Source organism: Tachysurus fulvidraco, chromosome 24 (genome assembly GCF_022655615.1).
Source record: "Tachysurus fulvidraco isolate hzauxx_2018 chromosome 24, HZAU_PFXX_2.0, whole genome shotgun sequence".
Classification (NCBI taxonomy): domain Eukaryota; kingdom Metazoa; phylum Chordata; class Actinopteri; order Siluriformes; family Bagridae; genus Tachysurus; species Tachysurus fulvidraco.
The window spans coordinates 6,503,276-6,516,554 of record NC_062541.1 but is presented as its reverse complement, the minus strand read 5'-3'; the positions used below and the strand labels follow the sequence as shown (position 1 = coordinate 6,516,554).

At 39.6% G+C, this 13,279-nt stretch overlaps 1 protein-coding gene across 3 annotated transcripts; it reads right to left on the bottom strand.

Annotated features, from left to right (window-relative positions):
* Positions 1–453: 453 nt before the first annotated feature.
* On the bottom strand, positions 454–12,926 carry clptm1l (CLPTM1 like). 3 transcript variants are annotated; one of them, XM_047808162.1, is made up of 17 exons: positions 12,374–12,926; positions 12,114–12,208; positions 9,322–9,511; positions 9,085–9,233; positions 7,614–7,692; positions 7,419–7,536; positions 5,889–5,983; positions 5,701–5,785; positions 5,502–5,605; positions 5,223–5,288; positions 5,057–5,107; positions 4,860–4,942; positions 3,879–3,913; positions 3,402–3,457; positions 3,230–3,274; positions 1,622–1,737; positions 454–1,534 (listed from the first exon to the last, which is right to left on the bottom strand). In XM_047808162.1, the coding sequence occupies exons 1-17, from the start codon at positions 12,542–12,544 to the stop codon at positions 1,450–1,452; spliced, it is 1,623 nt and encodes a 540-aa protein (XP_047664118.1). In that variant the 5' UTR covers positions 12,545–12,926; the 3' UTR covers positions 454–1,449. The 3 variants fall into 3 exon arrangements, with proteins under 3 accessions (XP_047664118.1, XP_027031715.1, XP_027031714.1); XM_027175914.2 differs by having other exon boundaries at positions 9,085–9,227; XM_027175913.2 differs by having other exon boundaries at positions 9,085–9,230; positions 12,374–12,925.
* Positions 12,927–13,279: the final 353 nt, after the last annotated feature.

Sequence of the window (13,279 nt, the reverse complement as noted above, 5' to 3'; positions counted from 1 at the left end):
GAACGAATTCTGAGTATGGGTCACCGTACTTAGCCGTATGTCACGTCACTTCACTTCACTTCACTGCTCAGACATTGACATATTTATTAAAATACGTTCTGGACCTTAAATGAGAACATATTGATAACATATTAAATGTAACTTTTTTTTTTTAAATGGCTGTGTGCATGAAAAACAAGTTGTTATATACAATCTGCAAATGAACTTAATTTAAAATATATAAATCTAAAATAACATCTAAATGGATTGAAATCATTATAAGAAATAAACTTTACAATTCTATGTCATTTAGTCTGGAGAGATTTAAAAACAACACCTGCTTATAGCCGAAAAAGGAAAATGTTAGATCTACTTAATAGAATGAATAAACTAGGGTTTTAATTTAAAAACAAATCTGTCTATATTTTTATAGACTTCTTATGATTTGAATCAGAAATCACTGAGGTAAAGACGTTTGCGGAGGATTTCATTTATTTCACTGAAGAAGCATAAGAACATTAGAAAATGAATATTAAAAACATACATCGGATGTGTGTCGTCTCATGCGTCACTGTTATTGGGAGCACCTTTACACAAGGAACGTAAGGAACAGAACTGATGGTGATTAGGAGAAAAACAATCCCATTTATTTACTGCCTCTTGTTTTCAGTTGAAACGCTTCAATCAGTTTTCTGATTAAAAAATAAAAATAAAAAATTGCCAAAAAGTGCTAAACGTTACCATTGTAAGCATGTAGAAATATCCTCCTCATAAACCAAAGCATGGATATCATGAATAAATGACTAATCGAGGTCCTTTAAACACTTGAGTGGAATATAGTACACAAACTCCCACACAGATCATTCACACTCTGTACACAGAAACATCACAATCTCACATCAGGACCTTCAACTACTTAACAAACCTCCTGTTCATTTGGCACGGATGTGACTTTTCTTTTCTTTCTTTTTTTTTAAACACTATTTAATGAAAGGTATCGTACTCCTGCCTTCAGCTCAGCTTATGTTCCATCACTATTAGGAAGTAATTAGAGCAATAATCAAATTAAATTAGCGACATTTGGATCATAAGAGGGATAGCAGGGAACAGCATGTAGATACAGTACGCATTAATAATAAGCGCTGATTGAATGAAGTGTGTGTTAAGGAGCTAACCCGGCTCTATCCTGAGCACATCAGAGACATTTATGGGCTTATGCTGACCCAATTAGCTCAATAACATCAATTCGGCTCATAAATAATCACCCCTCCCTTGGAAGATTTAATTTTCATCTGAGGATTAAGACGTGGAACATGAGGAGAACAGGACACAGGAGAACACGAAGCACATGTAATAGTCAAAAGTCCATAGCAAGATAGCAGATCCCATATCTAAAGTGCATCCATGTCCTCGTCGCTGTTTCAGGGTGTCCGTGTGGATGTCTCCTGCAGAAGGATTAGAGGATTTGGTTTACTCCTTGTGCGATTTTCGTTTCGGTTCCTCATCGTAAGACACGCCGTACTCGTTCACCCTGGTCTTGTCCACGGGATACAGCCTGAGAGAGACAAATGTAGTTTTTCTATCTGAATCGCAACTTCATTTACACTATGATTCGGACGTTTGAAGCACAAACACAGCTCACCATCGCTGATACAAGTAAATAATAAACACGGCGTCGTCCCTGAAGCAGGCCAGCCGATGAGACGTCGGCATGGTGATTATGAAGGCAAAGACGTCGTCAATAAACGTGTTGAACGCCTGAGGAAAGAAAACGTCTAGAAATAAGCAAACACTCTACAAATATTCTATTAGCGAGACATATTGTTGGTGACCATTTTTAATCGCAGCAGTTTAGACAATAAGGCTAGCTAGAACTCCAATCACAGATTTATTATTATTTTTATTTTATTATTATTAATGCATTTGTTCTAATACTTTATGCTTTCTAGGCACTCCACAAAATATAAGACTAATAAACGAACTGTGTTAAAAATGCGTTCTACAAGATGTTCTACTAAATTAAATGTAACTTTAAAAAAGGATGAAATAGCAATAAATAAATAAATATAAACGAACAATTAAGTTGGTAAATTGCTGTGGTATAAAATATATCTATTGAACTCAATTCACTTTTAACAATTCAGATTGTCTCAAAGCAGCTTTACAGAAGAACAGAAACAGAAAACTAAACAAAATTAAGAATAAAATTAAGTAAATACATCAATTTAAAGTTTAAAATTAAGTTTCTATTCATCTCTATCATCTATCCCTGATGAACAAGTCGGAGGCGACAGTCACGAGGAAAAACTTCCTGGGCTGATTGATATGATGAAGAAACCTTAAGAGGAACCAGGTTTCTCAGAGTTTCTCCATTTAATTTTCCATTATTTGCCTTATTTATCTGGTTCAGATTTCGCACTCATCAGTGTCGGTACATTTCTATCCTCTGTTCAACAAGAACAGTTCACAAAGAGCCAAAAGCAAACTACATGTCTGACTTGATAAATTTAACTAGTGGCGACCGACTCGGTTAGAGCAGATGCGTCAATACACTCAGTAAAGACTGTATATGTGTATCTGTATATTTATAATCACACCCTCCAGTGTCACCCCTTTGACTCTGGTTCCTCTCAAGGTTTCTTTCTTTAACATTCAAGAGAGTTTTTCCTCCCCACAGTCACCGCAGTCACCTCAGACATGCTCATTGGGGATTAAAACAAACACATTTAAATATATCTAATATTAATCTTGAATTTTGTATTATATTAATCTTTATATTATTCTTTATAAAAACCTTTTGGTCTATGTTTATGTTTATGTAAAGCTCCTTTTGACAATGTCCATTGTAAAAAAGCGCTATACAAATAAATTTGAATTGAATGTTGTTCTGATAATATAAAGGAAAAGGAATGCAGTTGTAAAGTGTAAACATACAGCATAGATATTTTAGAACCTAGGCTAATACTTTAATATACGTTTAATACGTTTTAGAATTGATTGGAGGGAATCTATTTTTTTTTTGGGGGGGGGGGGGACGTAACGTTTCTGATAAAAAAAAAAGGAACCAAGTGTTATATTACATTCTTTTATTAAAAAACGATTTATTAAATACAATAGTACGATAGGATTTTTTTCTCTCCTTCATACCAGTCAGCATGTGAGTTTTATTGGTTAAGAAACCACCATTAATATTCCTTCACATGTCCCACTGTCTCTTTCCTTTCACTACGTCTTAAGACACACCACTTACCTTGTACATAAAGGCCTTCCAGGGTAGATGAGCCACCGACTTTAACTGTTAGAATGAAGAAAATACCACATGATCACTGATCAACAGGTATTAAACACCTTCCTTTATCAAACACTGAAAAACATTATCACTCGAACTCGAAACATTACGCGGTGAGTAAAGTGATGCGAACCTTGTAGTTCACAAAGAGCTGAGGTAGCATGAAGAGGAATCCAAAAGCATATACTCCTAAAAGGAAAAAAGAGAAACGTCTTTGTTAAATGTTTAGCAGCCAAGAAATCCTTCAACCGTATGTATTTTTTTAAATAGTAAAATATTCTGCATTTATTCTGCATGTTATTATAAAATAGCTTTTAACTCACAGTGTCATCAGATTCGACACTATAATATTTATAGACTTACGTGTTTGCAGTTATTTCTTACATTTAAATCCAGATAATTAAAGTTATCAGTCACACAGATTAATAACTATAAGAAATCGATCACAAGTAAAAGTGGTTGTGATTTTTGATTTTGAAGTGCTGTAAGATTTTTTATTTATATTTTTATGCAATATGCCTTCAAAATCTTGTGTTGTAATTGATTTATGAAGTTACAGGTTCCATAGACATGCAATGAAGTGCAGGAGATCTCATTAAAAAAAACGTACCGTTGACTAAACTGTTGATCAGCCAGGAGTACCAACTGTTACGAGACAAAACATTCAGAGTTAAAACCAAAGCAAAAGCAGTGGAATGTCTAAACATGTTCTTCATACACAGGCACCAATATGACTGCCAAGAAAAACCCCCCAAAACAAAACAGACTTTTACTATGAAACCCCTAATGTGTTTTGACTGCCGATAACATTGTTTAAAATGCATCAGGTGTGAATTGCAGAAAAAGAAACAAATTAAATAAATAAAAACTACATTTGTAAAGTTCGTTGCGACAAACTTTGATGTTGGCTTTGACGAGGCAAGTATTCGGAAAGGCCGGTGCTTTTTGGAGGCGAGTGGACATAAGGGTCAGTGTTACTTTTGGAAGCAAGTAAACAGAAAGCTAGGTTGCCAAAACATTTGGAGGTAAGTGGAGACGAGCATGTGATGTCATCAGAATACCCGTGAGGAAGTTCCCCTCATTGTTCTGAGTGTCTTGATGTCACATGTCCATGTTGTAAAAGGTTTTTTGATTTTGCATATTTTGGAGGCGGGGCTGCGGGACAACCGAAAGGCCAGTCGGTACACCAATTTAAAAGTTTGTTCAGAGTATCACCCTAAAGGAGCTGACCGAGTTTGGTGTAGATAGTTCGAAAGCTGGCCGAGTTATAAACCTCCAAATTTTATAATGGGAGTCTATGGGAAAAAAGGCCATTTTGAGACCCAGTACCGGAAGTACTGGTACTCGGATCGCTTAGAAAAGTAATAACATAAAACTTCAGACCAGGGTCTACAATATATCCGAATTTGGTTCATGTGGCTCGAAAACCCTAGGAGGAGTTACTCTTTATATATTTTTGTCTAAGCTTAAATAGGAAAACAGAATGTTGGCTTCTACAAAGCGACATAATAAGGGGTCAAATATCATTAATAGCAAGTAAATATTGGCACCTCTGCACATATCAACAGCAATGCTAAAGAAAGCACTGTACCTTTTGTACTTCACAAATACAAGTGCGTAAATAGCTCCGCCCACACACAGCGGATACAGCAGGTAGGACAGATATTTCATCGCCTGTAAAAAAAACAAACAGCAAACATACTCAACACCCTAAGCTATAAAAAATAAAACAAAAAAAACCCCAAATCATTTAACACGTTACATATCGCGCTCTACAACGCTTCCTACCAAACTGTCGTATTTCTCCGTCCGTCTCTCAGATTCGTCGGATTTGCCGAACTGGAAAACATGGTTTTTTGTTCTCAGTTATAAAACTTGCACAGTTAAATCTGAAAAGATGTTTTGTGGACAACGATCATGCACACGTGTCCCAGAGACAAATCGACAAGCTCACCATAAACGTTGGAGTAATCCCTTTCCAGAAAATGTAGATTTTGAAGGCTTTCTTTACTTTCCACACCTGTAAAAGAAAACCGAGCGTTTCCTGCGTTACCGTCGCTTCCTGCTTGATCGTGCACATTTGTAGTGTGTTTATTTATTGAACATTTTTAGTCTTTCTTCAGAATTCTAAAATCCAAATGCAAATTTATCCAAAACTGTTTTTTGATTATTTATCCAAATTGTTTTTTTTTCTATTATTATATTTAAGTGTTGCTGTGCTGTTTGGATGCACCTCGATCAGAGATCCTATTCCAGCAGGGATGAGCACCAGCAGGCTCGTCTGTTCATCGAGCAGGTAGAGGAAAATCACTATAGTGCTGAAGCACCTCCAGAGCACTGGAAAAGCACACAAATATGAACATCGGTGCTCCTAAAATCACTAACGCATGCCGCACACTACAGAAGAAAAAAATGTACTGTAGCTGTGTCACCTGCTTTGCTGGACATTCCCACCATGCTCTTCTTCTGCTTCCAAAAGCTGATATCATTTTTAAACGCCAGGAAGTCGAACAAGAGCTGAGAAGAACAACGAAGTTTAAATGCATTGCGGTAAAACAGCTACGTTCTTTCCGACGGCTTAAAGGATATCTTCAAATGTAAGACGGATAAATCTACTCACGTGAAAGGCGGCGACAAAGAAGGTCAGGGCGAGGAAGTAGAGATTGGTGTCCACAAAAATGCCCTTGATTTCATCTGCGTCCTTTTCAGTGAAGCCTACAACAGCAAGATATTTTAGTAACTGCAGTTTAGAGCGTTTTGATTAGAACATTTCTTGACACAGGTCTGCGGTGCAAGTCACTATCTCGATTTCTTTTATTCGTCTTCTTGTAACCTGGTCAGACATGCCATAGATGCAGAGGATATACTGGGAACACTGGGTTTGAGGCAGGAATACACACTTGCTGATTTACATCACAGCGTACAGTAAACACACACACACACCTACAAGCAGCTTTGTATGGCAGTTCATCTAACAGCTTATCTTCATTTGTGAGGACCCAGAGAAATCCCATGCGAACACAAGGCATGCAACACACGCACAGAAAGTCCACACAGATGGCGACTACGCTCAGGCTCGAACCACGGACCCTGAGGCTGTGAGTCCCGTTTAATTGCCCTAAACCTAATTAACTGGTCATCTAAAAGAGTTATAAAGCAGCACTAGCTTCATGTCATTCTTTGCTTCCTTCTAGAGGATTTTCATTTCTTAATCTAAAGCTGATTCATTTTAAACAATCGTAAGCAACATCAAAATGTAAACACTGTTTATTCTAACTGTGAATATAAATACAATTACAATAATTACAAATACAATGTTTTAATCCTGATTTTAACTGCCGTACAACTCGCCTGCTTTTGTTAATCCTTTAAACATTTAAAAAGCTGGATTCATAAAGTTACAGTCAGAACATGACACGGTTGTTTGCTTTTGTCAGTAAAAGGTGTTTATGCTCCCTTAATGCTAGTGGGACACGTGTTTATGATCTGAATTTATTTGCTGTATTTATAGCCAGGCGGATTGGGTCACTGCTGGAACAGCGGCATGATCCCGAGCTCTTGCGTCCACAGCCTGGGTTTGATTCCCCAGCAGGGAACTGACAAGGAGTTAACGCTCAGTGCCCAAAATCACACATGTGGAACAGATGATTGGTTGAGAAGCAGAGAGCAGGAAACAGGAAGCAGCTGAAGAACACCACCACTCTCTACCTCTCTCTCTTTACCTCTATTTCTTCTCTACCTCTCTCTCCCTCTCTCTGTACCACTCTCTTTCTCTCTACCACTCTTTTCCTCTCTTTACCTCTCCATTTCTCTCTTTACCTCTCCATTTCTCTCTCTACCACTCTCTTTCTCTCTCTACCACTCTTTGCCTCTCTCTTTCTCTCTGCCTTTCTCTGCCTCTCTCTTTCTCTCTGCCTCTCTCTTTCTCTCTGCCTCTCTCTTTCTCTCTGCCTCTCTCTCTCTCTCTCTCTCTACACCAGGCAGTAGGACACAGTATCCCACTAATCCTACCCACAAATCCTAAGATTAAAACCACAGACATAAACCCAAAAGGAAGCTAACATTCAGCACTCCTAAGCTCTCCAGATGGCGTTATGTAAACATTATCGTATCTCATGACACACAGGAAAGAACTCGTTCCGCTGCTCACCGAACTGCTGCAGCGAGTACACGGCGTCCTGCATGTGGATCCAGAAGCGCAGCTTTCCCAGCGTGATGGTGTCGTATGAAATGGTGAGCGGCAACTCGGTGGTGCTGCTGTTTATCTCCTGAAAAACACATGAAAGGACATGAGGTGCATCTACAAACACACAAGTCATCTCACTGTGTAATCAGTCAAACATACCACTAAATCTTTCACTCGGTTACTCAGCTCGTCTATAAACAGCAGTGGCAGGTACACAAACTTCTTCCCACTCTGAAACCTAAAAAAAAGACATACAGGCAGACAGGAAGTAAGGAAATATCCTGTAACAATAACTAAATAAAAATATCAGTACATCGGTGTGTACTTCTAATGACAACTGGCCTCACTGCTGATGATCCAGTTCTCCAATCTTTTTTTTTTTTAATTATATATATAATAAAAGTAAATAAATAAATGTGATGGGGGGAAAAAAATAAAAAATAATTTAATTTCATCCGTAAATATTTGCTGCACATTAATATTAACACGCATAATATACTGTCAAGTTTAAACTGCTTATTGGTGTCGATTACACACTAATATATTATCAAATCCTATCTGATGTTTCGTGTTAGCGGGATTATTCAAATTTAAGATTATTTAAATTCATATTCAAGACAAAAAGACTGCGCATAGATCGTGTGCCAAGGTTTGTCCGTGTTTAAAACTGCAGTATGAAGCAATGCAACCAGAGACAAGTGAATGATCAGGTATGTCTCAACCTACAGTGAGCAGAATACTTCCCCTTGTACTACATGCCAACATCAGGCGTGTTCCCAAATACGCTAAAAGCACGTTCCGCCTCCAGCACTTCCTGTACGAAAACCCTGGTTAGAATGCAGTGACGCACATCAGCACCTCATCACGTCTCTATAAATTAAAGTTTTCTGGTAAAACCTGAAAAATTCAGCCATCCATGTAATGTACAAAGCAAGTTTTAGTTTTACCTCAAAGCTGAAAAAGCTCAGCTTTTCCAAAACTTTTAGAAATATTTGAGTCTGGCTTACAGACAACTTTACTAAAAGATAATAACGAGGAACAATGTTTGCGTCTTGGTGAAAATGAAAAGAAATATAATAGCAAGCAGGAAAGAAAAAAAAAAAAGCAAAACAGAAAGGAAGCATACAAGAGATAAAAAAAAATCATGCAGAGAGCAGAGTCCAGCAGCTGCAGCCTGAAAGTGCTGAGGTCTGAATTCAGAACTGGGTTGTATAGGATTTACAGGAGACGTGTGTGTGTGTGTGTGTGTGTGTGTGTGTGTGTGTGTGTTGAGTTTTGCGTTCGGAAACTCGACTTCCCTCATGGTAGAAGGAAGCCATTTTTACAACTGTGACAATAAGCGCTTTTGAGGATCAGCGAAACAACCTGAACTGTGATTGGTTGCTTTAGATGTCAGTCTAATGCCCTCTTAGGCAGTCCTTTGGGCCATTGTTCAATAAACACTGCCAGGGAGTCCTGATGTTCTGCGGTCAGTCTGAAGATGTGGCTACACAAGACTACATAATGCACTACATAATGCTAAACTACCACAAAATAAGCGGTCAAGATTCAGACATTTAGAGAATTCTTACAGTCAGAATAAGCTCACATCTCATCTTATATGTAACAAAGTGTACTTGATGAAGCTCACACTCTCATATAGCGATGTACGTCACTCGGTATGGCCTCTCGGTCGAACATGAAGTTCTCAGCCACAATGTTCAGCGTGAGACGCGAGCGCCAGTGAGACACGGGTCGGTCCGCCTCTCCATTACCACCTGGCGTTCTCTGCTCCTGCTGCCGTGTTAACGAGATTCATGAACAGTCACAATTTGGTGGCTTTGAGTAAAAAGCATCTGTTAATATCAGATATTAGGGAGAGTCTCACCTGGGGCAGCTCCTGGCCGGTGATCAGGCTGACCTCTGGAGGTTTGGGCAGCATGTACGTAGTGAGCTGTGTGACCAGATGCACTTGGCGTGGATCCTGCCATGGAGAAATTCCCGCCTGATGGACAAACACCATGCCGTATAGCGTTCCGTTCTGCCGTGTCTTCTTCGGCAGGGACACGTTAATTAACCTTCAGAGAGAGAAACAAAAAACACCAGTCCCGAGTTTGTCCAGTAAGTCTTACTTCTTGTGTCTTGGGTCTTATACTGGAAAAGGAGATCAGAGTGGCAAAGCGGAATTATTCCGAAAAATTACGGATTCAGTTTTCCTCAAATGACTCAGCTTCAGTGTGGAAAGGTCTGAAAGCCATCACCAACTACACGACTCCATCCCCCAGCACTGTGGTGAATCAACAACTGGCAGACAACCTGAATGAGTTCTACTGTAGGTTTGAAAAAGCCCAATTCTAACCTTCTGTAACCCCCGAATCAGTCACACCTTCAATTCAGGTCAGTGAAGATGATGTGTGTCAGGTCTTCAGAAAGATCAAGAAAAGAAAGACTCCAGGCCCAGACAGCGTTTCACCAGCCTGTCTGAAAGCCTGTGCTGATCAGCTGGCCCCACATCTTCACACAGATATTCAATACGTCACTGGAGCTGTGTGAAGTACCCTCATGCTTCAAAAGCTCCACCATCATCCCCGTCCCAAAGAAACCCAAAATCACCGGACTTAATGACTACAGACCTGTGGCTCTAACATCTGTGGTCATGAATTCATTTGAAAGACTGGTTCTGGCTTATCTGAAGGACATTACTGGACTCTTACTGGATACTCTGCAGTTTGCCTACAGAGAAAAGAGGTCTGTGAATGATGCAGTTAACATGGGACTGCATTATGTTCTGCAGCATCTGGACAGACCAGGGACTTATGTGAGCATCCTGTTTGTGGACTTCAGCTCTGCTTTCAACACCATCATCCCATCACTCCTACAGCCCAAATTAACCCAGCTCTCTGTGCCCTCCTCTGTCTGTCAGTGGATCACCAGCTTTCTCACAGACAGGCAGCAGCTAGTGCGACTGGGAAAACTCAAATCCAGCACCCGCACCATCAGCACTGGTGCCCCCCAGGGCTGTGTTCTCTCACCACTGCTCTTCTCCCTGTACACAAATGACTGCACCTCTAATGACCCCTCTGTCAAGCTCCTGAAGTTTGCAGACGACACCACACTGATCGGCCTCATCCAGGACAGTGACAAGTCTGCCTACAGATTGGAAGCTGAACGGATGGCTGTCTGGTGCAGCCTTAACAACCTGAAGCTGAACACGCTCAAGACAGTGGAGATGATAGTGGACTTCAGGAGAAACCCCCCTGCTCTCCCCCCACTAACCATCATGGACAGCATTGTCACAGCAGTGGAGTCATTCAGATTCCTGGGAACCACAATCTCCCAGGACCTGAAGTGGGACATTCACATTGACTCCATTGTGAAAAAGGCTCAGCAGAGGTTGTACTTCCTTTGCCAGCTGAGGAAGTTCAACCTGCCACAGGATCTGCTGAAACAGTTCTACACTGCAATCATTGAATCCATCCTCTGCATCTCAGTGACTGTTTGGTTCAACTCAGCTACAGAATCTGACCTCAGAAGACTACAGAGGGTAGTCCGGACTGCTGAGCGAATCATTGGAACAACTCTCCCCACTCTCCAAAGCAAAGTCAATCACTCTGGACCCCTCACATCCAGCACACTCCCTCTTTGAACTGTTGCCATCTGGCAGACGCTACAGAGCCCCGAGCACGTGAACGACCAGACATAGGAACAGTTTCTTCCCTCAAGCAATTCACCTGATGAACAATTAACACCATGGAACACACAACACCTAATTGCACATTCGTACTATGTATACCTCAATTTGCACATTTAACATCACATACATACATATTGTCTGTACTGTTTACTGTTTACTTCAGTTGCACATTTCAAAATTGCACGTGTACATACAAATTGTATATATTGTATACTTCAATCGCACATTTCTCACACTTGCAAATTGTACATACAATTTATTGCCTATATTGGATATGTATATTTAAACTGCACATTTCACACCTGTAAATGTGTACATACAATTTCGTCTACACTGTATATGCCATTCTGTTACACTGTGGAGCTTCTGTCACTAAAACATATTCCTCGCATGTGAAAACATGCCTGGCAATAAAGCTCTTTCTGATTCTGATATTGTTTATGGTTCTTGACCAGAGCTCATTTCTGAAAGAGTTTTGTATCAGAGTGACCATCATGTGACCAAAAATACTTGAGAATTAAAAAAAATCTAAAGTTATTTATATTTATATGACTTTACACTTTCTGGTTTCTCAGTAACGTGACAAGCTGTGTTTTTGTCTTTTTTACTTTAGAAGACAGAAAAAAAAGATGAGGGTCATGATGGAGCAGCCGATTAGAGATTTTGATAAACTAATAAACAAACTGCGGTCTTGTGGACGTTCAACTACGTTAACTGTAAATGTAAAGGGATAAAAAGTAAGAGGTGTTACACAGTCATTTAATAAACAGAATACTGTAATCACTGAGAAATTGCTGTGATGCGGGAGAAATAAAAAAGGACAAGATGCAGAGAATGATGGTCAACCATGTGAGCGTTACAGGAGACAAGTCACATCCGGTTTACTGCAGGAACATTTTGAGTTGTGCAGCACGAGCGGCATGTTTCCTGCAACGAACTAAACCCTAAAGCACTGACATTCCTGCCTGCATGGTGAGCCTCTTTACCTCTCAAACCTCGTGTGCACATCAAAATCATCCTCTCTGTGGACCAGCGTGTGTCCTCCATCAGCGTTGGCACGCGAAGCTGTATAGATGCTCATCTGTAGATCACAAGCATTACATACAACACACGTGTTAGACTTGTTCCTGACACCAAGCTGTCATTCCCTCCATCCCACCACATATACAGGTGCAGAAGAGGAACTTATCAGCAAAGACATGATCTGAAAACAAGGGAATGATAGACATGGTGCATGATGTATCACCTGCAGGCGAGGTTTTCCTGCAAGATAAGGACTGATGCAGGTTTCACCTCTGGGCTTTTCACATGGTTTTGTATACACGATGCCGTACATCACCCAACACGTGTGCAGCACGTAGACGATGAAAACCCCCACTATGATGGTGGTCAGTGAGGTCTTCTGAAACATGCTCATGCTGATACCTTTACTCACCTGTCTCTATCTGACCGGATAAACAATACTGATGTGTAGAGCTACACCACACTCATGACGTGAAACAGCCGGCACGTCTTACCCGACATGCCCCAGTGTTGCTGCACGCGCAGCTTGTGACACGTTTCAGTCCCTGATCCTTCAACCAGCTTCCTGACATCACAGTCTAAAGCATCATAACAACAAATCCTACTGATATACAAGCCTGTAAACTGTCTCAATACACGCAGAAAGCAGCGGGATTCGGAATAAAATCGCAGCTTTATACTAATTTTTTGAAGCGGTTTCCTTAGTCCAGGTTTACAATCAGAACCGTTTTGACTTCCGTGTTGAAAGGGTTGTTTTTTCCGTGTTGCCAGATTGACTCTGCAATCCTCAAAACAAAACTTAAAGCCCTCCCTACTGACTTGCAAATTTTTTTTAACACTTGTGGAAAAAAAGTGCTTAAAGCCTTCATTTAAATTAACACAAATATTTACAAACTAGGTTTCACCAACCAGCAAATATTATGGTTCAAATAAATACCAGCTCTGATTTTTTTATTTCATGAAACAAAAGCCACTATAATATAATAAAATAATAAAATAATATAATTGAATAATATAATCTAAAATAATATATTATAATAAAATATATTATAATAAAGTATAATATAATATAAAAATCTAATAACATAATATAATATAATAAAAACAATAAAATAATAATATAATATAA